Source organism: Argopecten irradians, chromosome 3 (assembly GCF_041381155.1).
Source record: "Argopecten irradians isolate NY chromosome 3, Ai_NY, whole genome shotgun sequence".
Classification (NCBI taxonomy): Eukaryota; Metazoa; Mollusca; class Bivalvia; order Pectinida; family Pectinidae; genus Argopecten; species Argopecten irradians.
The window spans coordinates 46,594,916-46,621,662 of NC_091136.1; the positions used below are offsets into that span (position 1 = coordinate 46,594,916).

At 37.5% G+C, this 26,747-nt stretch overlaps 2 protein-coding genes across 5 annotated transcripts; both read left to right on the forward strand.

The window, feature by feature from the left end:
* Nucleotides 1-3,028: 3,028 nt before the first annotated feature.
* LOC138318822 (uncharacterized) lies at nt 3,029-8,427 on the forward strand. Its single transcript, XM_069261543.1, has 3 exons — nt 3,029-3,508; nt 6,735-6,908; nt 7,198-8,427. Exons 1-3 carry the CDS (start codon nt 3,301-3,303, stop codon nt 7,611-7,613), a joined length of 798 nt encoding a protein of 265 aa, XP_069117644.1. The 5' UTR covers nt 3,029-3,300; the 3' UTR covers nt 7,614-8,427.
* Nucleotides 8,428-9,935: 1,508 nt separating this feature from the next.
* LOC138318821 (uncharacterized) lies at nt 9,936-23,675 on the forward strand. Of its 4 annotated transcripts, none has more exons than XM_069261542.1 (4): nt 9,936-9,958; nt 19,189-19,447; nt 21,668-21,838; nt 22,098-23,675. In XM_069261542.1, the coding sequence occupies exons 2-4, from the start codon at nt 19,240-19,242 to the stop codon at nt 22,934-22,936; spliced, it is 1,218 nt and encodes a 405-aa protein (XP_069117643.1). In that variant the 5' UTR covers nt 9,936-9,958; nt 19,189-19,239; the 3' UTR covers nt 22,937-23,675. The 4 variants fall into 4 exon arrangements, with proteins under 4 accessions (XP_069117643.1, XP_069117639.1, XP_069117640.1 ...); XM_069261538.1 differs by lacking the exon at nt 9,936-9,958 and adding an exon at nt 16,605-16,828; XM_069261539.1 differs by lacking the exon at nt 9,936-9,958 and adding an exon at nt 16,835-16,972.
* The last annotated feature ends 3,072 nt before the right edge of the window (nt 23,676-26,747 follow it).

Sequence of the window (26,747 nt, forward strand, 5' to 3'; positions counted from 1 at the left end):
GGAAACTCATACACAAACAAATCTCTATGTTGTTGATGGGGAGATATTACTAAAATGTTGAGGATGATGGTATACAAATCATTATTTCAAAATTCGTATGTGTGTATCTTTGAAGGCTTTGCACAAAACTTTTGAAAAGTTGCAATTGGTACTACTAAATTAGGGTTTTTATCTCATCACTTTCTTTATTCTAATTTGATTTAAAATTATTGTAAAAACACACAATTGAGAACTATTCACGTTCAACCGATTCCGAGGTTTACAAACACAGCAAATGAAGGACATTACATGTCTTTCCGTCTGGATTTTAAAGAACCAAGTGGTTGCTAACTAGGTTGCATTCCGGATCCAACTAGTGTGTAGGACAACGGCTTTACTTGGTTTCATGCAAAGACCTTTCAGATTGACTAGATGAAGAAATGTTGTAATGGGGGTGTTATACTGACTATCAATGCGAAAGGTGTACTTACCAAAAAAAAAATCTCTGTACGAATGTGTTATCAGTGACTCGTCTGAAAACAAAACCAGCATTAAGCTTAGACATCGGAGTTTCAAATGAACCATTGATAACACAACACCAAATAAGACCGATGGACCAGGAGCAGTTCAGAACACGCGATGAAACATCTTATTACCTATTGTTAATACGATGGCTAAAAGTCTCATATCAGCGATAGAGGTTTTATTATTTACTGTTCCCATTAGTTTTTATAAGCCCTGATTGCAAACTACAAACAGTTTTTATGTTATATATATATATATATAATTCAATTTTCAATGACGTCGCCATTTGTAGCGTCGCTTCAGATTGGCTGTTATGACAACGTAATGATTTCATCGATGAATTTTGAAGGGACTGTATATGACAGATTGTATATTATAGATTAAATTTTAAGGATTAACTTGAATAACTTTTAATGAGATATAACACAAAAATTTGAGTGTACTCTCCTCAGTTTAATTTAAAGTACACTCAGATGTTTGTGTTATATCGCCATGCCACAAAGATCAAGCTTATCTTTAATAATGTACCCATTCTCTCCCAAGAATTGTACCTGCTGCCTCAAATGCATGATCGTAAAAGGTGACTCAATTTAGGATCTAATCTTTTCTCTTCTTCTTAACTAACTTTGCGTTCTTCCTATCGTCTCCATTGACTCTGCCTCACGTTTGGCCTTCTGTTGAGTGCTCGCCTCTGTAAGGTAGGCTCAGTGTTCTGTCCTCTGGCCGAGACACACCATAGTCTAAAAAAGTGGTAGTTTCTGCTCTTGCTTAGCGCTCACCATACCTACATGGAGCAGAATAATGTGACAGGCAGGGATTTGGCTTGAAATATACATGTACGTTTTGCGTTTATATCTAGTAAAGAGGTCTTCCTGTAATTTTGTGTTTCGTATCAAACTGTTGTCGTGTGACAATGAACCACGCGATCTAGACCTATTGTTGGGTAGGCGTTAAACATTAGCACGAACGACGCAATTATCTATTATCAGATTACCGAAAGTTACTATATATATCCAGTACCATATGAAAAAAACGCCCTATTGCTCTTTACTTTTTTATTTAAACTTTCCTGAACTCATGTATTAATTGCTTTCAACTAGAATTAGTAGTATTTTGGCATGTTGTATGATCAACAAAATCAATGCATGTCATTGTGTAAGGTTTCTCGTAACTATGAACATTATGAATATAAGGTTTTCTTTTCGATTTAAAGCCGTTTCTAAAATGAAGATGCACTGGGTACTTGTTCAATGAACCTCATTAAACCGGTAGTTTACTAATATTGAAACGATTGATCGCCCAGTGAGGTGTATGTTTGCTCGTATATACGTAATGTGTGGGAAGAGAGCAAATAACTGCGTGCTTTAGAAGGCTCGACACACCCGGTAGTACAATGGTTAAATTACAACACTTACACCTCGGCATTAATGCTCTGTTCTCCTTCAGGACAGGACACGATTCGCACTTAAAGATCACCTTTACTTATTCTACATAAAATAAATCGTAAAACCAGTTTCGTGTAACACCTTGACCAATACTGACCTATACTGACTAGTTCCTGATATATTGGCCTTGTTTTGTTGTATTGGTTTTGTTTCGATATGCCGTGGACAAACAATAGCCAGTATGATGTTGATGTAAACGATTTTTCTCTCCACTTTATGAAAAGTATGTAGTATTTGTTGGCTGTCCAAATAAACCAGAAGGTGAGTGAAGTACGGGGTCTACAGTAATCAGGGGTCGATCTACCATTAATACCAAGTGTTTGCAAACTACAATGTATAATAACCAGTGGTCAAGTCTTCGGTATGAGGAAATACCGAGCACAGTCCAACTTTGACCACAGGGTCTTGGCACGAATTTCCAACCAACGGTCAATATATACACTATAATACAATATATATGTGATATGTATAATAAAATACACACATATGAATTATATACACGATGTATATTAACCGTTGGTTGAAAATTCGTACCAAGCCCCTGTGTCCTTTGCTGTCAATGTTGAAACCGGGCCCTAAATCGTTGTATTTCAATACGCGCTAAAAGTTCCGTTGCTTTTAGAAATATCTTACAATCAAATAAACGCTCAAACTTGTGAAGGGTACTGGTTAATTGTCTCGTTCAGTTGGGGTTAATTGATTCAGCTAACAGCTCTTATTGCGACATCTTAAATGTGTCGGATAAGTATTTTTATCTGGTGACATATCCAACATTGTAGTATTTCAGCGATTTCTGTCTTTTGAAAATAATACCCATGTGATTTGTACATCATTTATTTTAATGTCTCGAATCGTGACTTATCTGAAACATTAATAGTGCACGTTGGTAAAACTCACACGTCGAGCTTGTGCAATAATTCAAAGGGAATAAGATACATCAGTGATGTACAAATGTAATTCATATATAGTATGTGGCCTACATTGTGACGCAATACAGTAACGAATGTTTGGATTACTCGCCCCTTTTCGTGAATCAACCAACCGTGTAAAATGTCCAGGTCATGAATAGGGTAACGTCTCGGTTAATTATATGAGTTTCGGTTGAGTGGACACAAATATGTAGTAAAATTTCCTTAGGTCGACATTCTGAAGGAATGGTATTGATGCGGTTTGGATTACTTTTAACCTTGCCTTATCATATTTACTGGTGCTCAGGCTAGCGTGACGAGACTCATTCGGGTGACAGTGGATTTGTTGATCATACAAATAGAGGAGATCGAGCCACGGGACGGACTAGTAGGAACAGTTCACAGGTGGACAATTACAGAGGAATAGTGGACAGAGGGACACCATGGCTCGGGAGGAGACGAAATGGTTCATACTTCTCGTGTTGTTGATTGCGTTTGTCCTGGCCCTGGTGGGGTTTGCCACGCCCAGTTGGTACAAAATCACGACTAACTCCACAACTGTTCCTACAATCACAGCAGGATTTTTCGACGTGTGCGAGTCCAGCACGTGTAGAAGATATATCGACTACTTCAACCGCGATCGTTACAGCGGTGAGTTATAAAATTTCTTTCTCCTATCGGGTACGGTATCGGGGCAATCATTGTTCTGTGTGCTTTCCAAATTATCTTATATTTACAATCGTTGATACGGAAAGCCGTCTTTTCACTTGTCAACTTGAAATTGGGACTTGCCAAATGTGAGAACATATCATCGGTGTCTGAGAAACTCTTTCTAAGTTAAAGTATCATTGACAAAAAGTTGATTGTATACGCCTCGAGGTAAACCTTGAAATGGGTTTAGGTGTGTTTTAATTAAACGTAGATGTGACCATTTGGTTAGGTTTTTCTCAGACTCGCTCTATTGCGCCTCAATATGGTTGACTTATCAAGCGGTGTGATTAACCTTTTTATTCGCCATTACCTACAATATGTATGTATCATCTGTACCTAAAACTATTCACGCATTGCTCCTTAATTGTATCACTCAATTTAATGTATAATCTACACTGCATGATTTGTTTCAAGTAGTTACTTATTGGTTTACCGTTTACATGACTCCGCCTAATGGAAATTATATATGAAGAAAGTCACGTACATGATTTGAATGAAGCATCATACAAATGCCTGTACATCAGAGCAACGTGTGAATTATACAATATGTAGAACTCTCATCTCTATCTTAGCCCCTTAAAACCATCCTTTCTTCATCCGATACAATGACGATCATATCAGTTTATGAACCGTAAAGAAATGTAGAATATGACAAGTATTTGTAATACTACAAGAAGTGTTCTGGGGTGGAGAATTTGGAATGGCGTGTAGGACCACAATCTACCCGCGTGCTCTAGTTACATATAAAGTATAAAGTGTCCTATTTCTGTTATAGTAGCCGAGTTTAGTCAAAATACACATAATTAAGTAGGTCACGACTTTAGAGTTATTTTAAGGGAAGGGCTGGGTACATGGATCCGCTGTATAGGATATTAAGTTTCCCTGTGAGAGATCTTTTGTATATGTATAGGGCGTTACCCTTTCGGTACATCACACTCCCACATTGATTGAATGGTTGTGTCGGTAAATTTCAGTATTTTTACGAATACACAGAGATCTGAAGTATCATCTAAAATTATATATAGGGTTTATATTTAGGAAAATACGCACATCATTTTCTATGCTCGGATGAGTGAGCATATGAACCGAAACTGTTCAACAATCCACCTAAGTACTAAAAGCGGATCATATGGTCAAATGTGATGTACCCAGATTGAGATAAACTGCTTGGGACGTCCCTATTCAGGAATTAAATCTATTGACTGTGTCGACTTAAAAAATAGGTCACGTCGAAAAGCTGATTTGATTAATACACACGATGCTGCACTATGCAGTTGTTGCGATAATTGTAAACAGTTAGAACGAACCATTTATAGCTGCCCCGCACGAAATAGTTAACATTCACGTAATTAGCATTTGGCGTGGATAATAAGTGGAGAAAAACGTTCTGAATTCATTAATCAAAGCAGATTGAAGACCTTTGAAATAAGAAATCGGTTTCGATGTGTACCAATCGTGTATTGGACGACTATGTCGATATACTTGTTCAGACAACAAAAGGCGCTATTCATTGAACACGTAGAGGTTTGTCCCAATATTTATACTTCTATAGATTCCGTCTCTGCAAGACACTGCGGACAGAACACCGCCTATGGTCATATCTGTATATTGTTATAGGTCGTAATTCACGTTAAATTCATGTGAAAATGTTTTCAAATTCAGATATTGTTCATTACTCCCGATAAAGATATGCACAAGACGTAACTGATGAAAATGGAGTCGTTGGAGAAAAACCAGGGCACTGCCCCCATATATTGGCCGAATCAAGCTAATGAGACTGATTCCTCGTAATATCCACTATGTGAATGTGTCATTATCCAGTAACGATTCTCGTCTTAAGGCAAATTTCCTTTTTCTGTTGTATTTAACGTTTGATCCCGTCTTAGTGACATTAAATAGCTATAGAACGGTATTTACCTAAATACCAACGAACATATAACGCAACCCAGAAATAGGGCTCTGTTCGTCAGGTTGTCCAGAATGTGCTGGATCTCCCAAGCACTGTACGCGTTGCTATGGTAACTGTTTGACGTATAAATAACCTACACATAACTTAGCGACTCAACCGGAACATGGTTTTGTCCCGACACTCCATGAACAACAATGGCGGGCCATAGGTTAGATGTGCATTTGATGTCGCTGTATTCAGTCATGCCTTGAAGTAAACCGTATCACCTTCCAGGGGTGTTAGTGTTACGAAGTATGTAAAGTTTTAGCTGGTTTGTGTAACAGCTCTCCACTCCTATACCAAACCGTCGGTTCCCAACCAAAGCCCACCCCTGTACGAACAACTCCCAGGTCTATATGTCTACAAACGCCCATTTATAGTTGTACGAGGTACATAATACATTGTGTTTCAGTGCTTTGTCAAAAGTAACTAACACACATATTCATTTATACTTGCCTCAAGAACAAACTTTTTTCAAGATAACAGCCTTTCCCGCAAAGAGCTAGCAATCTAGCCTAGCATCCTGCATCAACACTTAGATCTAGGTTACAGGTAGCAGAGCTAGATACTCTTCAGTGGTTTCAATATCCACGGTTTAAAACACGCATGTCTATATCGGAGAGAAACTTTCTTTGATTAATGACGTGTTACGTTTTATATCTAAATCAGAGACATTTTTACAACAATAAATATCCCAGTGACTGATCAGTGTTACTCTGGAACCGGAAGTGGGTACTATAGTCAAGATGACGTGAGTTTCTAGGCGGGGTTTATGCTGACGAGGCGGGCTTATGCTGACGAGGCGGGCTTATGCTGACGAGGCGTCATTTTATTCAGTAAAGAAACCAGCAAGACAGTTATCAAACTTATCATATCAAAAACAATGCATTCGCCGATATTACGATTTCAGCCGCCAAAAAAAGTCTTTCTGACAGCTTTTGATTTAAACGAATTTCTACGCGTCTTTCCTGTGATCCAATGAGTCCATAATAACATATAAAGTCGATTAGTTACCAAAACGATTTCATATAGATTTAAATCGAAAGGGACATCCGTACGCCTAGACTTTGTACAGAAGCTCAAATGGGTATGGTATTAGAAGTTAGCTTTAAAAGGTTTTTTTTTTTTTTTTTTTAAAGTGTTTGAATTAAAGACTGAGACTTGTATTAGATTTTCTGGCATTGTTTTAATATGAATGTTGTCTCATTTCTGTTTTAGATGACCTCATTGGCTGTATCGTATTTTGTGTTTTCGGAATCTTCTTCCTGGGCCTCGCTCTTCTCTTCACGTTCTGTTCGGTCTGCCGTTGTGACGAGTTCCAGGGAGACTGTGGGGGATGTCGCACCGACAGGAGGCGCTACATGTATGTGGCATGGTTCACCTTGATCGGAGGTAGGTCATACGCTTTAGGACAGGTGTCATACTGTACACATAATGAATATTGGAATTTTCTGCTTATTTTCCATCAAGTTGTCTCCTCGTGAGGGTAGATCATTATTGCTACATCACATGACGCGACAAGCGCAAATACAAAGTAGACACTTAAACCACAAGTGAGTACGAAATAAATTATTAAAAAAAACAGTTTTACTAGTGTTTAAGTCATGCAGAGCAATTATAAACATCTACGTACAACACATTACACTATTAGTACCACTAATAATGATATTGTTGTTTTCAGGCCTGCTGCTGATAACGACTGTCATCTGGTTCTATATCAGCCAGATACGTAACCAAGGAGGTCTCTTCAGCATCAACAACTCCGTCAGTAATAAGGCCGACTACTCTTTGGCCTTGGTCTCCGCAGCTGGAGGATTGGCCGTTATCCTTGCTGTTATCATTTTCCTCATCCGTCTTAGAATGTATGATTACTATGATGATGATGAATATGAACGCCGTCCACGAAAAAGGGCACCGCCCCCAGTTATGTACATGCAGGAACCTCCCAGGATGCCCCGCGCAGAACCACCACCATACGTTGTGGCGCCCCCTAGCAACTATAGGTATACCTACAAGTCTGAACCACAGTACATTGAGTATGGCAGCAGGAGAGCATACCCCGAGAAGAAGAAATATAGCCATTACGGAGAGTACTAGAACTATTTAGTCACAGGAGAAACAGAAATTCAATTGATATATTTCTTGGAATAGAACACATTTGGCAAAGCGGTTTTGAGCCAAGAGAAAATAGGCAATTGATTTCCCCATCACAAGAAATGGATGTATGAATGTTCCTGTATTCAAACATTTCTTGTTGATCTCTTAAATACTTTCATTAAGATGGGGTTGAAATTATCTGCAGCAATAAGTACGATGATCTCCCTTGTATAAAAAAATGATCTTCAATAATTTAGAAAGAGAAATGGCCAAAACTGAGTGTCAAATGTGACGTAAGCATGTAAAGGATGTGACGTAACGCCAATATGAACTATGGTGTGTGTTGAATGTGTCCACGTGGACTTGACATGACCTAGAATACAAAAAGGAGGGTTCAGGGTCGAACCCTAGATAGCTAATCTTTTACATTGGTTTAGGGTGACCTCATGGGAACATGTCGAGTCACTCGTGTGTCGGGTGCACATGCTTCCTTACACATACATACACGTTTTGTTACACGTGTGTAAAACGTGTGGTAACATGTCGTGTGTTCTCTTGCACACATAGATAGGATACTGGTATACAATGTTGTCCATAAGAGATTAGCACATTGGACAATAGAACAACAATCAAAGATACTTTATATTTAATATTTACCATCTGCTATTGAACTCAGAGCTCTGTTTATACTAACTACATCCATTCTATCCATATCCCCATTTACATTTGTATACATCTATATTATGCATGTTGATTCAGAAAGAACCTATATTTTCTCTCATTACATTGAAATGATTAAACGTTTAAAATGATATAGCGGGCGTTTATTTTGTGTCTTTTTAACTGCATATTAAATGTAAAAAGACAAAAGATAATTGTCAGAAGCTAGAATCATCAAGACAAAATCTTTTACTCTAGATGGAACCATCTCCATCAGTCAGAATCGTAAGGGCGGTGTATATATGGTGGCTGATTTCGGCCATGTCACATTTGCGTCCCTGCCATTTGACATTGTGCCATGCGAAGAGCGACAAAGCGACCTTTCAAACTTTCAAATTTTATTAGTTTCTGTACAAAATACATTGTGTAGAGAAACATTTACAACATTCAACAAATGCAACATAGAAGGCAGACAAATTATATAACTTTTAAGTATACACGTAACTTTGATTTTACATGAATATATACTCGTAGAGTTCACGAAACACACTGTTGCATGGCGGAATTGCCAACGCGACATGGCCGAAATCAGCCACCATACGGTTAGGACACTTTGTAAAAAATACGTCATTTTCCTTGAACATTTTTAACCCTCGTTAAACATGACATTACAATATGTATTTACCCGCAAGGATAGATCATTAAACACAAACAAGGGATCCGATGGCTTTTTTTCTGGCGAAGGCGATGTTTTGTGTTTGGCTATGTTTCTGTCAAATTGTTAATACTAGATCAATTTAACTTCAGTAATGCAAAACAGGAGGATTCTTTTTTCTTTGTTTGGGTAAAATGAACCTTTTGAACATTGAAAACGGTGTTTATTTTCACAATGTCTACTTAATTGTCCTTGATATGAACATTCCTTAACTTTAAGGAATTCATTAACTTATATTTTCCCACAGAAAAGCATTACAAAAGTTAAGGCAAAAATCGCTTGTTGCTTTCCTATGGAGAATTTTAAGTTAAGGGATTCCTTAAAGTTAAGGAATGTTCATGAAACTGGGCCCATTTCTTTCAGATAGGAAATACGCGTTTGCCGCTTTTTGCGCTGTCTGAAATACAAAACTATTAACAAATACTGTACAGACAACCTAAATGGCCACGCATAACTTGTTTGTAGGGTTTTATTAAGAGCGATAACTCTTATTCTTTTAACAACGGACTTCTCAAAAATATATGTAATAATCTAAGGTCTGCGTCAACAGTAGGGAGCAAATATCTTCACAGCGACAACTGTAATTATATAGGTTTAGATTTATTTTTGCATAGCATCATACAACAATAACGGCCATTTTAGATGGCAACTGTATTGGTTTGAGTTTACTTTTTATTAGCGTCATAAAACAATTATACGGCCATTTTAGATGACATCTGGAAAAGTTTAAAGTCCCATTATGCTTTCACCAAACTTTGCTAAAATATACATTAACATCCCTTATGAAAGGTTCTTCATTTGGTTTCTTTACAATGAAGATAATTAAGCAATAATCAATTAGTAAAGAATTCTTAAAATAGAACGGGTTGATTTGCATAGTTAAAAATACCTCGTGTATACGTATGTTCGATACCCGGATATAGTAAACAAAACACGCATGGCCGAGACAGAGGGCAGTTTTGAGGAAACGGTGAGCAATACAATGTTCTATAATTGTTTAGTATATGATACATATTAGATTCCACAGATTATAAATGTGTCCTGTCAAAGGTTACATATAGTTTATATAAAGCTTAATACAAAATACGTATTAATCGAAAAATAGTGGATGTAAATAGTGAAATACATACATGGGGCACTATATGGGGTATTTTATCGTACAAATATAAACACGTGGCCGTGTCATTTAATTTTGGTGATGATTGGTTGATTTTCTTTCCTCTCGTGTAATAATTTGAGATAAATACAGTATTAATCCAAAACTATATATAGATAAATAAATACCATGATGCTACTAATCTATTCATAATTTGAGAGTAAGGAGAGCACAGTATATCTAAATACTTAGAACATACGTAAAGAGGTGGACTAATAGCTTACTATATACATGTATTATAACTGCTTTCTATTTATTCTTTGGGTATTTTATAACGATATTCGTCTATGAAATATGTGATAGTATCACTGGAATCGACGCTAGTCGAGATACATCAATCTGTATGTTGTATCTATATCTCGATTACGTTTCGTGTATTTAGAAAAGGATCATTATATACATCAAGTAGTGATTACCAGGTGCATGAGTCCTAATTATCGTATGGGCATTTTTAAATATAGGCCTACAATTTTATGTACACGGAGCGAATTAAACTAATCAAAGACTCGCATTTATATTAGTACAAACGTCAGTATATATTAGAGTGAACTAAGGGGATATAAATATTGTCAGACTATTGGAGTTTCGTCATTAAAAAGACACAACGTATATTATCTTGACCCTTGATACTACATGGTGGACTATTATTTGCCGTCGGTACGTAATTCTTACATGTACGTAGTAAAAAGGAAAAGGAAATCGAAACTGAAATTTCTCTAATTTCACGAGTGTGCATTCCATTTTACGCTGAACGTGAATTATGTTTATTAGCATTCAGCCCATTTGTTTTCATAGGAAAAGTTCGATTTGTATAAAATATGTGAGAAAAAATAAGTTCGTGATGCCTGCTAGGACTTTACCAGTCTTATTTAAACGGATATTTTCCCCATTTTCTCTGCTTTTAATCAAGGACTGATCCAGGTTTTCTTTAGCTGTTTTGGTATACTTTTCCATCAGATCTTCTTCACTTGATGAACTGTATAGAAATCATTAACGGACTGTTTTTATACTCCATTTTTTAATTAGTACTATTCAATCAAACCAAACTATTCTACATTTTGTAAATGCAATGAATTATGAGATAAAATGAATCACATTGGCCTACATATGTGGTTCATGCACTGGTGTTTGGCTCTATAGACATTTTTTCTCTCTTTATATATTGACACAGTATTACATATACATTTGTACATGTATATATCATATATAAAGAAAAAAAAGTCTATAGAGCCAAACACCTGTGATTCATATACATGTATCTTTATATGTAGCATAAACATATATTATGTATATATGTTTTTGCATGTAGTAATTACAAAGTTCATAATAATGATCTTATGCTACAATGTGGATTGTACTCAGTTAGTAATTCATGATCATGATCACTTGTCATTGATATATCCGATAATGCCGATATCGTCGTTGACCCTACATGTTGTCTCAAACACTGGTCGAAGTTTCATGTACATGCTCGCGATCGGTCTGCGATGGAGTAGAACATGTAGGTTTTCCAGACTTCGTATGTATGTATGTATATCTATATAGCAGGTAACGACATGGCGTGTTTGTGTTTACTTTCATTTGTTTACGAGTTTGGCGAGTCATCCCGTGGGAGGCCTCATCAGGTAACACAAACGTACGTGTGTTCGGTTTCGATGTACACAAACGTGTGTTCGGTTTCCATGTACATTTCAACAAAGCTAGATTAGACCCTATAGGCATCTATAAATCTTTATTACAAAATACATAAGATCAGCAAATACCATTGCAATTATAATTTTGTTAATTGCTTGCTTTCCATTCAAGAACAAACACTTTTTGAATAGTTTTAGCCTAGTTTTATATAGAAACTACATGTAAATACATGCATGTACAACATGTATTTGTAGGTCTACGCGTGGAATGCGTGGGATCGTAACGTGCAGTCGATCGCGATCGAGCAATGCAACTTGACCGCTAAATTGTCGTTGTTTGAAGGAACGTGCACGTGGTGAAGAACGGACCCATGTGTGTTCGCTGACACGTATTTGGCGAGTCTTCAGTGCGTTCGCCATGCACGATGTTGAAGTTTGTTAGGGAAATTCCACTTTTTTGTGCCTACGCATGCGTACTAGATTGTTTTGGCTCTGGGGCGGAACTACGGATTTCCCCCTCTCCGAAGAGGGGTTTTCTATTGTTTTTTAAAAACATGGAAATGTTGGGCATTTTTTATTAGCAGATATTTTCATAAGGATATATGCTCTACTATTCAGCAAAGTTTGGTACTTTATGACGATATTTTTTCACCCCAAAACATAATGGGGCTTTAAGTTATTTTTTAGTGTTCTACCTATAAATAGTTAAGTCCATGTAACAATAGCAACATTAAACCCTTCAGTTCTTGACAAACAATCTAAAAATTGCAAACATGAATGTTTAGATAATGATTTAGTACTTACTATGCGGAGTAACAGTATCCAGACAAGAAAAGTTCCCGAAGCTCCTTGTTTATTTTAGCCAGAGAGTTCTGAATACAAAACAGAAAAAATCAATAACGAATCCATGGTTTTATGCCGCTATGTTTAGTTGAGTCCAAGACAAGTGTCATTTCAATTGAGTTCGTAGAAATTGGTAAGACTTCAACAAGGTAAGTAAATTGTATTTTATTTACCGTCAATGCATAAATAGTATTGTACAACGCTCTCTCTGCAGTAAGGACAACACAATTGCCATATGGGCAAAGTATAAATTCTATATAATTTGCCTTTTGCCAGTTCACATTTTTCATGCTCAAACTTCATGTTCAAGCTTAATGTGTTCAGTTGACATCTATCACCCAAGAAGATCAATGTTTAAATATGTTGGCAGCATCCAGCATCACACCAGTAAATGTTTAGCCCGGGCGATCGCATCAAAGTGGGACGCCAATTTTTCGTACTTCGGCTTGTACACAAAAATGGCGCAGAAAACAATAGACAAACTAAAGTGGTCAGTAAAACAATGCCCCATGTCCTTAAATCTTATGTAGAAGTCTAAACAAAATAATATACCAAGGAAAAAATAGCATGGAACTGGAAAACTGGAGTCTTTGCTTCTTAGAAGAGCTACCGGGGATGTTCTCATTGCTTGTCGGATTTACAATAATAAACACCTATTTACGCCAGTAAGTACAAAACATACATGTACATATACGTGTGTAATACCAAATAGTTTTCGCGTGCAGTTGGCTTTTGCTTTTTGCCAAATCTCAGGCGCTCGTTTTATTTCTTTTTTATTCTTTTATGTGGAGAGCGGTATTGATGCAAGCGTTAACAATGCAAAAAGTGTTGTTTACAAAGAAATCAACCCGAAACAAAAGTATGATTATTGAAGATATAATTAGATATATTTTATTTAAATTTTTAAATACATGCATACATCAACACAAACATATAGAGTGTATAAAAAAATATCCAGCCTAAAACGACTTATGAGACGCTAAGCTTTGCAATAAGCATCGGTATCGCCATAAAAAGAATGCTTTTGCTAAATGTTTACGCAAAAAGATTGAATAAGTAAAAATTGGCAACTTCTATTCTAATGTTATCATTATTGCAATATGACATTATCAGTATTGCCACAGACTTCAGTAATCGCTTGGAATATATGCCATTATTATGGTATGAATATTTATCATGAATATATCAACACAACAAATTAAAATGTCCAGTCTTAAATATTTATGAGACACAAAGTTTTATCCAATAAGCATCAGTATCACTATAAAAAGAATGCTTTTGCTAAATGTTATTTCAAAAAGATTCAATAAGTAAAATTTGGCAACTTGAATGTTATCATTATATCTGTATTGCCATAAACTTCAGTAACTACATGGGCCATATGCCATCATTATCGTCTTACCATAACAATAAGGTAATCAGGGCTATGAATATATCAACACAACAAATAAAAATGTCAAGCCTAAAAAGACTTATGAGACACGAGGTTTGCGATAAGCAAAGCGTTGAACTGCATTCAGTTGACAATTATGGGAGTATGAATACTAAATGGACAACAAATTTATGATGCGCGCTTGCGCTTTGTGTTGAATTGGTATTTTATCACTGTATTTGGTAACAACTTTATACTGAAATCTCGGGAAATTTTGCATCCATAACAAATAAAAAAATAATTATCATCAAGAACGAAACATCCATTTCCACAGCCATCTTCCCGTGATCGCTGGGACGACAATTGTGACGTCATAATTATAATGATGTCAAAATAAGCGTATGACAATTCATGCGCTGAACAACGCCAACTGTCTTTGGTAAGGTTATAAAGTGGGATTGCAGTGAAAATGCAAATCCACTGTGTATTGCAATATAAGTAGTAACCTGATTTCTGTCATGTTAGACATATGTTTGCTACCTTCCACACTCCGTAACAGTATTCCCGATTTTAGAATAAGTCTACTTCTACATTTCTTTTACTTACGCTACCTCAAGTTCCTATTGTTATCTATGACATCTTATGTACAGTCCAAAGTTTGATTACGCGCCCAAGTTAAATCTTACAAACTATAACAACGCCAAATATCAGCAGCGTATATCTTTTATTCTCGTGCTTTTCTTCATCCATGCCACAATACGTATTCCTTTCCAATCCGAGTCGACATCCAATTTCAATTGACAAATCGATGGATTATCATCCATAACCAAAAGGAATGTTAAAAAGTATACCCTAGACGAGACACATCATAGTCTATACATGTATCAACATAAGTATAAATGGAGTCATCCTCGATACTCTAACGGTTACGATCACTTACGATCTCTACACCCCTGGACTATCTCGTAGTAAAACTGGAGGCAATATAACATAACAGGTAATTTAGTCATTTAATGTACATAAAAAGAGTCGTATAACAGTAAACTGTGGTTGACTGTGTGGCTTTGAAGTTTGGCGTCGCTCTCTTTAGAGTCTTCAAAGGAAATCTTTGTAGGCCTGTGATTGGTGAGATGTTTTCCGTTGAGCTGCTTTCAGTTTTACTATGAGATAGTCCAATGGCGTAGAGATCGTAAGTGATCGGAACTCCTGGAGTATCGAGCATGAAAGGGAGTGGGACTATTGATTCGGGGTGTGCTGTTAGGTGTCGTTGGTCGTGCTGTTAGGTGTCGTTGGTCGTGCTGTTAGATGTCGTTGGTCGTGCTGTTAGGTGTCGTTGGTCGTGCTGTTAGGTGTCGTTGGTCGTGCTGTTAGGTGTCGTTGGTCGTGCTGTTAGGTGTCGTTGGTCGTGCTGTTAGGTGTCGTTGGTCGTGCTGTTAGGTGTCGTTGGTCGTGCTGTTAGGTGTCGTTGGTCGTGCTGTTAGGTGTCGTTGGTCGTGCTGTTAGATGTCGTTGGTCGTGCTGTTAGTGTCGTTGGTCGTGCTGTTAGGTGTCGTTGGTCGTGCTGTTAGTGTCGTGGTCGTGCTGTTAGGTGTCGTTGGTCGTGCTGTTAGGTGTCGTTGGTCGTGCTGTTAGGTGTCGTTGGTCGTGCTGTTAGGTGTCGTTGGTCGTGCTGTTAGGTGTCGTTGGTCGTGCTGTTAGGTGTCGTTGGTCGTGCTGTTAGGTGTCGTTGGTCGTGCTGTTAGGTGTCGTTGGTCGTGCTGTTAGGTGTCGTTGGTCGTGCTGTTAGGTGTCGTTGGTCGTGCTGTTAGGTGTCGTTGGTCGTGCTGTTAGGTGTCGTTGGTCGTGCTGTTAGGTGTCGTTGGTCGTGCTGTTAGGTGTCGTTGGTCGTGCTGTTAGGTGTCGTTGGTCGTGCTGTTAGGTGTGTTGGTCGTGCGTGGTTAGGTGTCGTTGGTCGTGCTGTTAGGTGTCGTTGGTCGTGCTGTTAGTGTCGTTGGTCGTGCTGTTAGGTGTCGTTGGTCGTGCTGTTAGGTGTCGTTGGTCGTGCTGTTAGGTGTCGTTGGTCGTGCTGTTAGTGTCGTTGGTCGTGCTGTTAGGTGTCGTTGGTCGTGCTGTTAGGTGTCGTTGGTCGTGCTGTTAGGTGTCGTTGGTCGTGCTGTTAGGTGTCGTTGGTCGTGCTGTTAGGTGTCGTTGGTCGTGCTGTTAGGTGTCGTTGGTCGTGCTGTTAGGTGTCGTTGGTCGTGCTGTTAGGTGTCATTGGCAGTATGCTTCAGTAAGATAGCATTATAAAACGAGAAGAGTTTCATAATTACAGAGAAACAACACAAAGATGATAATAAAACCTTTTGAAAATATATCTACTTACTGTCTACATCCCCACGTGTAGCTTTTTATCCAGGAGCATTAGCAGAAATACCATGATAACGAAAACAAATTCAAAAATAACACTGTAGGTTGTAGTTCGAATTATTCTGACGTTCTATCATCTTCATATCGGCCTTCCCCGATTTCGTTGTATTTAGACCACTACAGTACAATGTTTGTAATGGAGGGGGAGTAACTCCAGCGAGTTACTTAAAAGGTAAGTGTCACATTCTAAAAATAAACCTTGCAGAACCTGTTATATCGCTTAAAAGAAAGAAAACAAAAATCGAACCCTACACAAAAGATGGTCAAATACCAAGTCACCAAACCAGTATTATATAGTGTCCTCACTGTGGACGGTTAGGCATTGACTGAAATCACTGGGGCGTGGAGATTTTACAACATTCACTGGCCAATTCGGCCAATGTGAAGACTTATTTACTCTACTGTGTGTAGGCGAGCTTTTCCAAACAGGTATGTATATACGAGGAATTATTATTTCTACAATGACAGGAGTAAGTGGGGTGGTAGGGAACGCACATGTGTCTAGAGTAGCGGTGTACACGGGGTGTGTCCATGTCGGAGAGTTCAAGACGGGTGTAACAACTCTATAGACAGGTGAGCTGTTATTGTTTATCGTCTAATCAATAGTGCATTTTGTTCTTTTTGTAGTGTTAATTACATAATAAACCGGATTATATGGTCGGAATAAACACGCGATATGATTGATCAGAGATAGCGGTCATCGTACGTGTTACACACGTGTAACCATATTCCTATAAATGTATCAGAAGTCGACGCTAATGTCGTGAGCTGATGAATGTAGTCGATGAATGACGTCCATCGGCTAACGGTCTGGATTATTTGGAGTACATGACACACTGCACGGTTGTGTACCTGGACACATCCACAATTGGATTGCCAACACGAGAGCATATTGTGACGATTTATATTATCCATATTTGTTGAGAATGGTGGGTGACAATATGGGGTTCAGTTTTCAGTCTGGACATTATCAAAAATAGACAAGCTCTGGAAAAACCACGCCACGAAACTTTTACCATCAACCTAGGAACAATAGTATATTATACACAAACCTAGAACTTACTATTAAGGATTTTAAGAAATCATATTTACCATTACTGTAAATATTACTATATATATAATCTCTACAAGCCTTTTTTGGCTTTTCAATGATGTTGGGCTGATGAGAAACCTATGAGAAAAGTTTCAGCCAATAAAGAGACAATATGTAATGTAAACTGTAGTTATGTGAAGTAGTGAATCAAATTACACAATTCCATGATGCAATTCAACTAAGAACAGAAGGGCTTAAGATGTACAGACGTATCATTATAAGTCATATCCACCTCTGGGTTATGAGTTCAAATCCTCTGACCGCAGGTCGGTGGTTTTTCTGCGAATAATCCTGTTTTTATGCTCTTTAAATCTGGCGCGTCATTGACTGACCCTGGCTATTACAAGAATAACGTAATTGATTATAGTGCTGCTGTACAGTTATATCAGTCATATGGGTAACTGCCTTAAAGGCCCATTACCTTTCCGGAGCAAAATATATAGATTTCTTAAAAACAGTAATAACCTCAGAAAATACGTATCGATGGCCTAAGATGATGTTACAACACCAAACATATTCAAGATTTCCTCCGTAAGATATGATAACAGTGGAGAGTCACTTCGCTGTTTTGACCTCTGGCGCAGTGATAGCCATGCAACTACCGCGCGGTATTTAGGACGACGGCGGGAAACATAAGACGACCCGCGTTATGAAAATTAACATTTTATTTATTATAATTAAATTGTTTAGGAGGTGATCATAAGTGTTGTATTAACGTTAAGTTAATAACTTTTGAAACTCTACAAAATTACCATTCTCGTTTTACATTCCCATTTTAAAAATCAAAAACCGTTCCGGATAGGTAGTGGGCCTTTAAATATAAGCTTTCGCACGTTGACTTTTATTCACATTCCTGAATCTTTTTTCTTACATTAGGTATAATGTTGTAGAAAATGAATTCTACTTGTATGCAGTCAATGCACACATAGTGCCCTTTTTAAAATGCAGCGCATGGGATGGATGATTGTTTAACCATTGTTTAGTTGGTGGCATAGCAATTGGGACTGAATTTTATGTTGATGCTTTTTCAATGTCTCTTCATGTTCAGTGTCTTAAGATCCACTATGCTGCTTGGAAGACTATTTTAGTCATCTAAAATTTGATTAGAAATTAGACTGTAACTGCACTATATGTAGTAATCATGTTGAGAACGACATCGCACTAGAGGATTCATAACTAGAAGTCTCATCTACGTTCTTGTCGCAATTAACAGGCCATCCACTGGTGATCTATACAGTTTAAATCCTAAAAAGTGCGTACATACAATTGTATACATACTGGTATGTAAAATAAGATGGTTGAGTGATGAGTTTTGGTTGAGAGATAATCCTAGTGTAGTATATAGTATTACGGTGGGAAAACTGTCTCGGTGAAACCTATATACATTTTCAATTGATATACTTTTGCCTTTAATCTGGGCCATTTTCTTATCTTAATTTTGTAATGTTTAATTTATCTATTTTTTAGTCTGTACGTAAACTTGTATTGTAGTCGATGTTCGGGTAGGACATGGCCACTATTTCCGTATTAATTTACCACAGGTATAATCAATAATTGAATTGACACAACTAGACTACAGGTTGTCCGCATCATATGTGCTTGTTCATATTTTAGAGAATGGGCTCTGTGGATTGTTAGGTTTCTCATGCTCGGTTTAAGTTTGACGTCATTTTACCCCATTGTTCTGACGTTACAGGTGGACCTAGTGTGACGTCATTACCAGGGTCGGCTAGGACACGGAACCAATATGTCACAGACGATACAGAAGTGGTGTGTGTTATGTATACTTCTGGTGATTCTGGCCCTGGCTGTGGTCGGATTCGGAACTCCAGGATGGTATCGACTCCGGACGTCTAGCGTTACTCCAGTGGAGTACACGGCTGGGTATTTCGAGGCCTGCACATCGTCACAATGCACCGACTACCTGTCTTACACGGGACTCAACGCTTACGACAGTAAGTTTGCAGTTTCTACTCCCAATGTAGATCTATCCCAATGGAAAATAGCAGAGGTGTGAATAAAATCTTGGCGTATTGGCATATTATAATTCCGTTCAAACGATTGTCCATTACACGTATATTCTCCACTAACCTTGTTTAAATATTAGTTTACACACGTTTAGTATTCCTATTTAAGGTAAACCAGTTAGACGGGTAAGTTTTGCTGGCATTTAAAGTCTTTGACTAATTATATTATACAGTAGAAATCACATGTGAATCTGAAATTTTCACAAAGTATCAGTACATGCATTCCTCTAGTCCACAATCCACCAACCAACATGATGACCTTCACCTAGTTACCACATTGTGTGACCTTTATATTTACTATGACCTCTACCTCCCAACACCTGATCTTGTGACCTTCACCTCGTTACCATATTGTGTGACCTTCACATTTACTATGACTTCTACCTCTCAACATGTGATCTTGTGACCTTCACCTCTTTACCGTATTGTGTGACCTTTATATTAACTATGACCTCAACCTCTCCATACCTGATGCTGTGATCTTCACCTCCGATTGTTGTCGCTCGATTAATTCATTGCACAATGTGATGTAGGTTTTTCGCTTCAGAAACTTGCCCAACTAGATTAACACACAGGTCTTATGCAGGTGGAATGTTGAATTTGTCTTTCGTGGAATGAACCATAATTGTTAATAAAAATATTTTCTGCAAGTTAGCATAGATACATAATGTACATGACATACGAGAGGAATATGTACAGCGTGAATAGCAATGTCGAGAAACAGGTTTTACTTGTTACAGCCTTATAAAGGTCTCTATTGTCAACACTAGTGTATACGGTGACCTTGGTGAAAGATATATACCACTAACACGACTATACGATAGACTCATCTAACAATTGGACGTAAAAGGAAATCTGATAATTCGCACATTCAATAACTTATAGAACGGGAATGAACGTATTGGCAAAAAATCTTTATTCCGGTAATTTTGACGTTTACGTTATTTCCATTTCTAACTGATATCGCACAGCCTTTCTGATTTCTGTATTACCGTTAATTGATACTGTATTTGGACTTTTTGGACAATTTTGAAATCGTTATTATAAAACGCAAGTGTTGCAATGAAGTCATAAAAAATACAAACGTGTCGTTTTAATTACAGTCCTATGATCTGGTTGAAGTGTTAGATATTTACAAATATACTTAATCTATGGGGAAAAAGGGAGACAAAAATTCAATAATGTACTTTGATATATATGCTGGCAGTCTGAATCGTATCAGAGGACTACTTGTTGCTCTCCGGGTATCGTCTGTAATTGGTCTAACCCCACCGAACAAGGACCTGAGTTGTCAGGCGTAATTACCTCTCCATTACCACGAACCTTGTAGAGCCAGCGACCTTAGCCTGAGTAGCAGGACTGGCCGGGTACTATAACCAGTTACCATGACAACCATGTACTTTTTAAATGCCTTTTAAATCTATTGTTAAAGGCTGTGGATCAGTTCCTCTATTATAAAACACAAGTACAATCCGGCTTAGACAGCATGCTGAGTTTTGTCCGAACGTTCTTAGTTTGATAGGTTTGTGATATAGAATATGACAACTGGAAGTAATATCGCAGTATGTTGCGGTGATTTTACATGTAGGAAAACAATAAATCTCAAACTATTAAGTACATAATTCTCTTACGCGTGTGAACAACCAGTGAAGCGCGCGAAATTATTCGTCTCGCAGCACATAGAAACGCATACAATGCACATTTATGACTAGACAGCATTAATATGCAATAGGCTGTCCTACATATATTCCCTTATCATCACTTATTACGTTTTGACGGAGTTTTAGGCGATCTATGTACCAAATAGCTTATACTTTTCACAACTGCCACCACTTTTTGTGAAGAGAGGTATATGGTACATTGAACGACAATTTACATGAGAGCAACGATAGACAACATACACTGCCGCAAACATACAATTATCAACCTGAATGAAAGAGGTCTCAGAATTTATTGAATTGCATATCGAATACGAATACAAAATAGAATAGAATAAAGAAATATGTTGGTACAAATCATAATAGAAAGTGGAGCAATTTGGGTTAACAAAAAGTCCCACAAAGACATGAAAATGTGTGACCACAGCAAAGAAATAGAAACAGCTTTTGTATTATGTTCATACGTTAATCATACCTTTGATATTTTCAGGTAATTTTATTGGCTGCATGATCTTTAACATCATTGGGATCGTATTCCTATTGTTCGCCATCATCACCTGCATCTTCACCCTCTGGGATCCAACAGACGTTTGCGGTTGCGTGGCCTGCTTTACAGACAAACGCAAGTTCCTGCATGTCACCTGGTTGACACTGCTCGCTGGTAAGAAAAATATATTCAAATATTTTGTAATTGTTAAACTTTTCAGCATACTTATTCCCAAAAATACGGCTTCCTTTTCTTCGGGTTAATTCGTGCAAAAACACTGTGAGACTTACTTGGAACATCTGAAGAACTAATGCTTAATTGCTATATTAATGTTGCGTTTGGTTGCTTTGAAGAACATAACGTTGTGCTATTATTGACAATCTAATATACATTTTTGTCACGTTACAAGTATGTAAATTCATTTATGTTTCAGGCCTGTTTCTGCTGATATGTGTGATCTGGTTTGGCGTGGCAGTGATACAGAATATGAGAGGGTTAGGTCAGCTAGCAGTTGGTGGCGCCATAGTTGCCGAATATTCATTAGCGTTGGTGGCCATCGCCTGTGTACTAGCTATCCTTTTCGCACTAATCATGTCCATTTTGCTGGTGAGAAATTTCTTCATCGGTACCCGAGTGGTGAAACGACGCGTGGAGGAGGTAGAGTACATTGACGATCGTATGACAATCCAATCTGAGATTTCCAAGAGGGAGCCTCTTGCACTTCCTGAACCGATCTACACTGTTGCTCGACCGGAACCAATTAAGATGATTCAAGCACCTCCACAAGTTGTAGAAGTTCCGGTGCCACAACCCGTCATGGTTCCACAGCCGGTTATGATGCCACCACAAGTAAAGTATATCGAAGTGCCCAAGCCCGTCATACAGCGTCAGGTCATTAAAGAATATGTCGACCGACCAGTACCAGTTCCAGTCCCACAGCCCCAACCAATCGTCGTACAGCAACAGGCGCCCATGATGGTGGCCAGACCGCCCATCCCCATACGTCTTCCAGCACTTCCACCCCAGCCTATCATGGTATCCGATCCGGTCTACGTTAAATCCCCTCGTCCGTACATCGTCACAGAACCTAGAACATCCAGGAGGAGCAAGCGTGTGATTGGTGGAGCATACATGGCTGGACAACCAATGGGAGGTACTTTCATGACCCCTGGACCACCAATGGCGATGCCTTTCGGGTATGGCTCCGAACCTTTTGGTGAGATGGGAGATCCTATGTATGACAGCCCAGACTCCCGTGCCTACGTTCCTTAAACTAAATGGTATATGTACACTGCAGGGTAAACGTGTCGATATGTAGTTCAACATGTGAAAAAAAAACACAAAATAAATCATATTTCAAATTTTCATATCATTAGAAATAATTTCAAACTGCAACTGGAGATGTTTTCCAACATTGAGCTTACATTGAATTATTTGTATACGTGTACATGCATGGGGAAAAGTGCGTATGACAATGAAGGGCTAAAGTGCTATATATAACCGACAGTCCCTCGTTAGATAGCTATATGTAGAGAGAAGCTGTTTAGTGTATAGTTCATTTACAAGTTGATATTATTTGATAATGTGAATCAAACATTTTATAGTATTGTATAAATGTTTTTGATTACGCGGGCCTATCCTTATTTAAGCGTGATAGCTTCGTGTAATTGGTGAAAAAAACTAATGATTTAGCTTGCAATGTATAATTGTAAACATAATCGTGAAAAGCATAATATTATTTTTTTTATTATTATTATTTTTCTACTCTTATATTACATACTTTATAAACGACATTTATCTATTTTTTCATACATGTTACTTGTATACATAGTAAACTACACTACATTAAAATTAAAAGAAAAGTTGTCTTGATTTATTTCTTAAATGTCATGTTTACGAAAGAAGAAAACTATTGGTGACTGAGAAGTGTTAATTTTATCTCTTCTTTCTATCCAACAACACTGTAATGGATCCTTGGTTTAAAATAAATGGAGGAAGGGAGACAATCTAAGCGAGCACTAGTTTTATTATTTCTGAGAAATCATCAAGTGGAATAAAGGTTCTTGGCATAATACAAAATACTGATGTCGCATGCTTCCGAAGAAATATGTCTTCCAGCACAGCCTGAAGACGGGATGCTGATGACCATAGTATATATACGTAACTTTTGTGTGTATTGAATTTGTAGCCCGCTAGCACCATTGTCTCTTAAGTCTTTAATTGAAGGGTCAAACCACATATAAACTATTTTAAAAGCAGATCACCCTTTCAACAAATGATAGTGTCATTCTTAAAAATGCTACACTGCCAACAAATGTTAATTCATATTTATTAAAAAAAGTACAGATGAATTAAATTTTAAAGACAAAAGGAACAAAAGTCGCTTACTTTACACTATTACCATAATTGAAACGTTTGTGCTTTTTTTCAATATAGATAATAATTAATTTTACCCCGAAAATACTCTATAAGGGAGGGGCTGATTGCGCATGCACACAGAACAAAATAAATTAATTTATAATCAGACATATATAAACACGATTAAGCATCAATTATTGTCCAAATGATGCCCGTTATTTATGCTCCGTTGCTACGATTTGTAGAGTATTGCGATTATTTAAATGGTGTCATTGTTTTCAAAGACACCACAAATCCAAAGTATTGTTTGGCGATGGATTATCTCAACACAACCGGATCATAGTTCGTTCAACAAAAGTTGATGTACCCAGTCTTTAGAAAAAAGGCAACACATAAATTACTCTACCCATCAAAAGATTATTTACAATAAACTGACTAATTTTTGTATGTAATTAGAAATCATGGATTTTAGTATAAGAAAACATGCGTTTATTTGAGCGGATTTGATTTTACAATTAAAAGCAGTTAAAAATATCCTACATTTGTATATAATACTGATGTAAAGGACGGCGTTTTAATCATCGACACGATTTAGGAACTCAGTACATGAAACGAAATCTGTTTTTTTAGAAAATAAGTCAGTCGCCGTATTTGGGGCAAAACATGATAAAATGCTGAAAGTTAAACAAGCCTTCTCCCCATGCTCATATATCATTATCTCATTGAATATATTCATTAGTATCCATATGAACACCTCCATATATTCCATATTTACTCATTATGATGCCAAAGTCAAAATTACAAAAAAGTATACTTTGTACACAGCAAAAAGTGCAACGCATGTTTTACATACGTTTGAAAAAACATGCGTTAAACGCATGTTTTAAATATGCGTTTTACGTATGTTTTGGCCACCATGCGTAAAACGTACGTTTGAACAAAACATGCGTTAAACGTATGTTTAACATATGTTTTACGTACGTTTGTTTTCCACCACATGTAAAACGGACGTCTGTTAAAATAACCCTAATAATTACATGTAAAACATTAGTTTTATCAATGTTATTGGAGACCTGTTATGGGTTTTTTTTCAAAAATGATACTCCAATATGCAAATACATGTTTAATAGCCTCTATGGTTTGGTTTCATGTTATCTATATGTCTTCCACCAACTTATAATATTTACATTTTCACTTCGCTCCGCCTCAATGAAACTAGTAAACTCCGATCACTTCATTTCCCAATGAAGATGCTTGGTCACGCGCTGACCTCTGACCGGCGTGAGAATACATTTTGACATTGTTTACATTTTAACCTAGTTTTACGCCGCTTCAGTTTTGAATGAACTTTCTGGGATGTGGCCTATCGCTGTACATTTAGAAACACAGACAGAAATGTTTGATAAAGTGATATTAGAAATTGTTAGTAATATGATATTACAGATATTTTACACGTATTTTGAAGAAACGATGACTTAGGCTCAAGCCCCGGAAAATGCTGAACATAGGCTACTGAGCGCAGCGAAGTAGGCATAATCGAACGCAAACAGTTAGGATAATGTGTACAATATATAGATCTATATGTGAAACGGTGACATACATGTAAGCTTAGAAACGATAGATTCCATAAAAATACGCTCAAATACCAAACAGGCTGATTTCAGTGACATAAGCCAGGGGCGGATTTAGGTTTTGAGGTTAGAGGGGGCGTGGGACAAAGCAAATCAGGCGAGGGGTCTGGGGGCCGCCTAGGCCCCCAGAAGCTCTCGAATAAATGGTGCAAAATCCTGCATTCTGAGGATTTCATGAACACATTTTCCAGAACATAATTGAAGCCATTTATGGATGTTTATTTATGGTTTTCGTGTCAAGTGTCATATTTTTTATTTGAAGTTTTGATTTATTTTTTTTTTACTTACAGAATTGCAATATCAAAATCTAATATTTATATGGACATAAAGCGAAGAAGGGCGGGGGTCTGGGTGAGGGCCGCCTAGGCCCCCAGAAGCCCTCGAACAAATGTACACTTTTTCCAAAAAATAATTTAAGCCATGTAAAAATGTTCGTTTATTATTTTTGACGTCTAATGTCATATTTTGAATATAAAGTTACAGAATTGCACTGCTTAAAATCTGAATATCTATTCATAGAGGCACGAAGCAAAGAAAGGGATGGGGGTCTGGGGGCCGCCTAGAACGAATATACGTACCCGGCCTACTATGCCTTTAGGCCGGGTACGAATTGGTCCCTATGTATCGTAGTGGAGCACTGCCTCCGAAAATCACTCGGGCACAGTTTTTCATACTTTTTTGAAGGTTTTGAAGTAATAGGGAACAATTGTAGCTCTAAAGAAGACACCATTTTCAGTCTAAAAGTCTTTTGAGCTACAATATTGCAGCTAGGGGTCGCCTATTGAAGGTTTTTATAGGACTAATGAAAGTGTATGTGAACTTTTTTAACGATATAAGCTTTTACTTAATTCATTTTCCCTAACTTACACAATCTTCATAATTCGTGTATTGGACAACGAAAGAAAAGAAGGCTAGTGGTCTTGTCTATGGCCATACGGTGCCAGGAACGATTGCTATCATCCTGTTTTCTAATAGGGAGCCTTTTGTCATGTGCATTAATTTTTTAACATCGTTTGCCTATCTTATAACATTATCGTTAAGATATGTTTTTATTGAAACAAAAAAGGAAGGCATCTGGCCATGGAGTACACCCA

Coding starts and splice junctions, on each gene's coding strand:
- LOC138318821 (XM_069261542.1), top strand. CDS start 19,240: ATGTCACAGACGATACAGAAGTGGTGTGTGTTATGTATACTTCTGGTG. Junction 19,448..21,667: donor GGGACTCAACGCTTACGACA/GTAAGTTTGCAG, acceptor TGATATTTTCAG/GTAATTTTATTGGCTGCATG. Junction 21,839..22,097: donor CTGGTTGACACTGCTCGCTG/GTAAGAAAAATA, acceptor TTTATGTTTCAG/GCCTGTTTCTGCTGATATGT.
- LOC138318822 (XM_069261543.1), top strand. CDS start 3,301: ATGGCTCGGGAGGAGACGAAATGGTTCATACTTCTCGTGTTGTTGATT. Junction 3,509..6,734: donor CAACCGCGATCGTTACAGCG/GTGAGTTATAAA, acceptor TTTCTGTTTTAG/ATGACCTCATTGGCTGTATC. Junction 6,909..7,197: donor ATGGTTCACCTTGATCGGAG/GTAGGTCATACG, acceptor TGTTGTTTTCAG/GCCTGCTGCTGATAACGACT.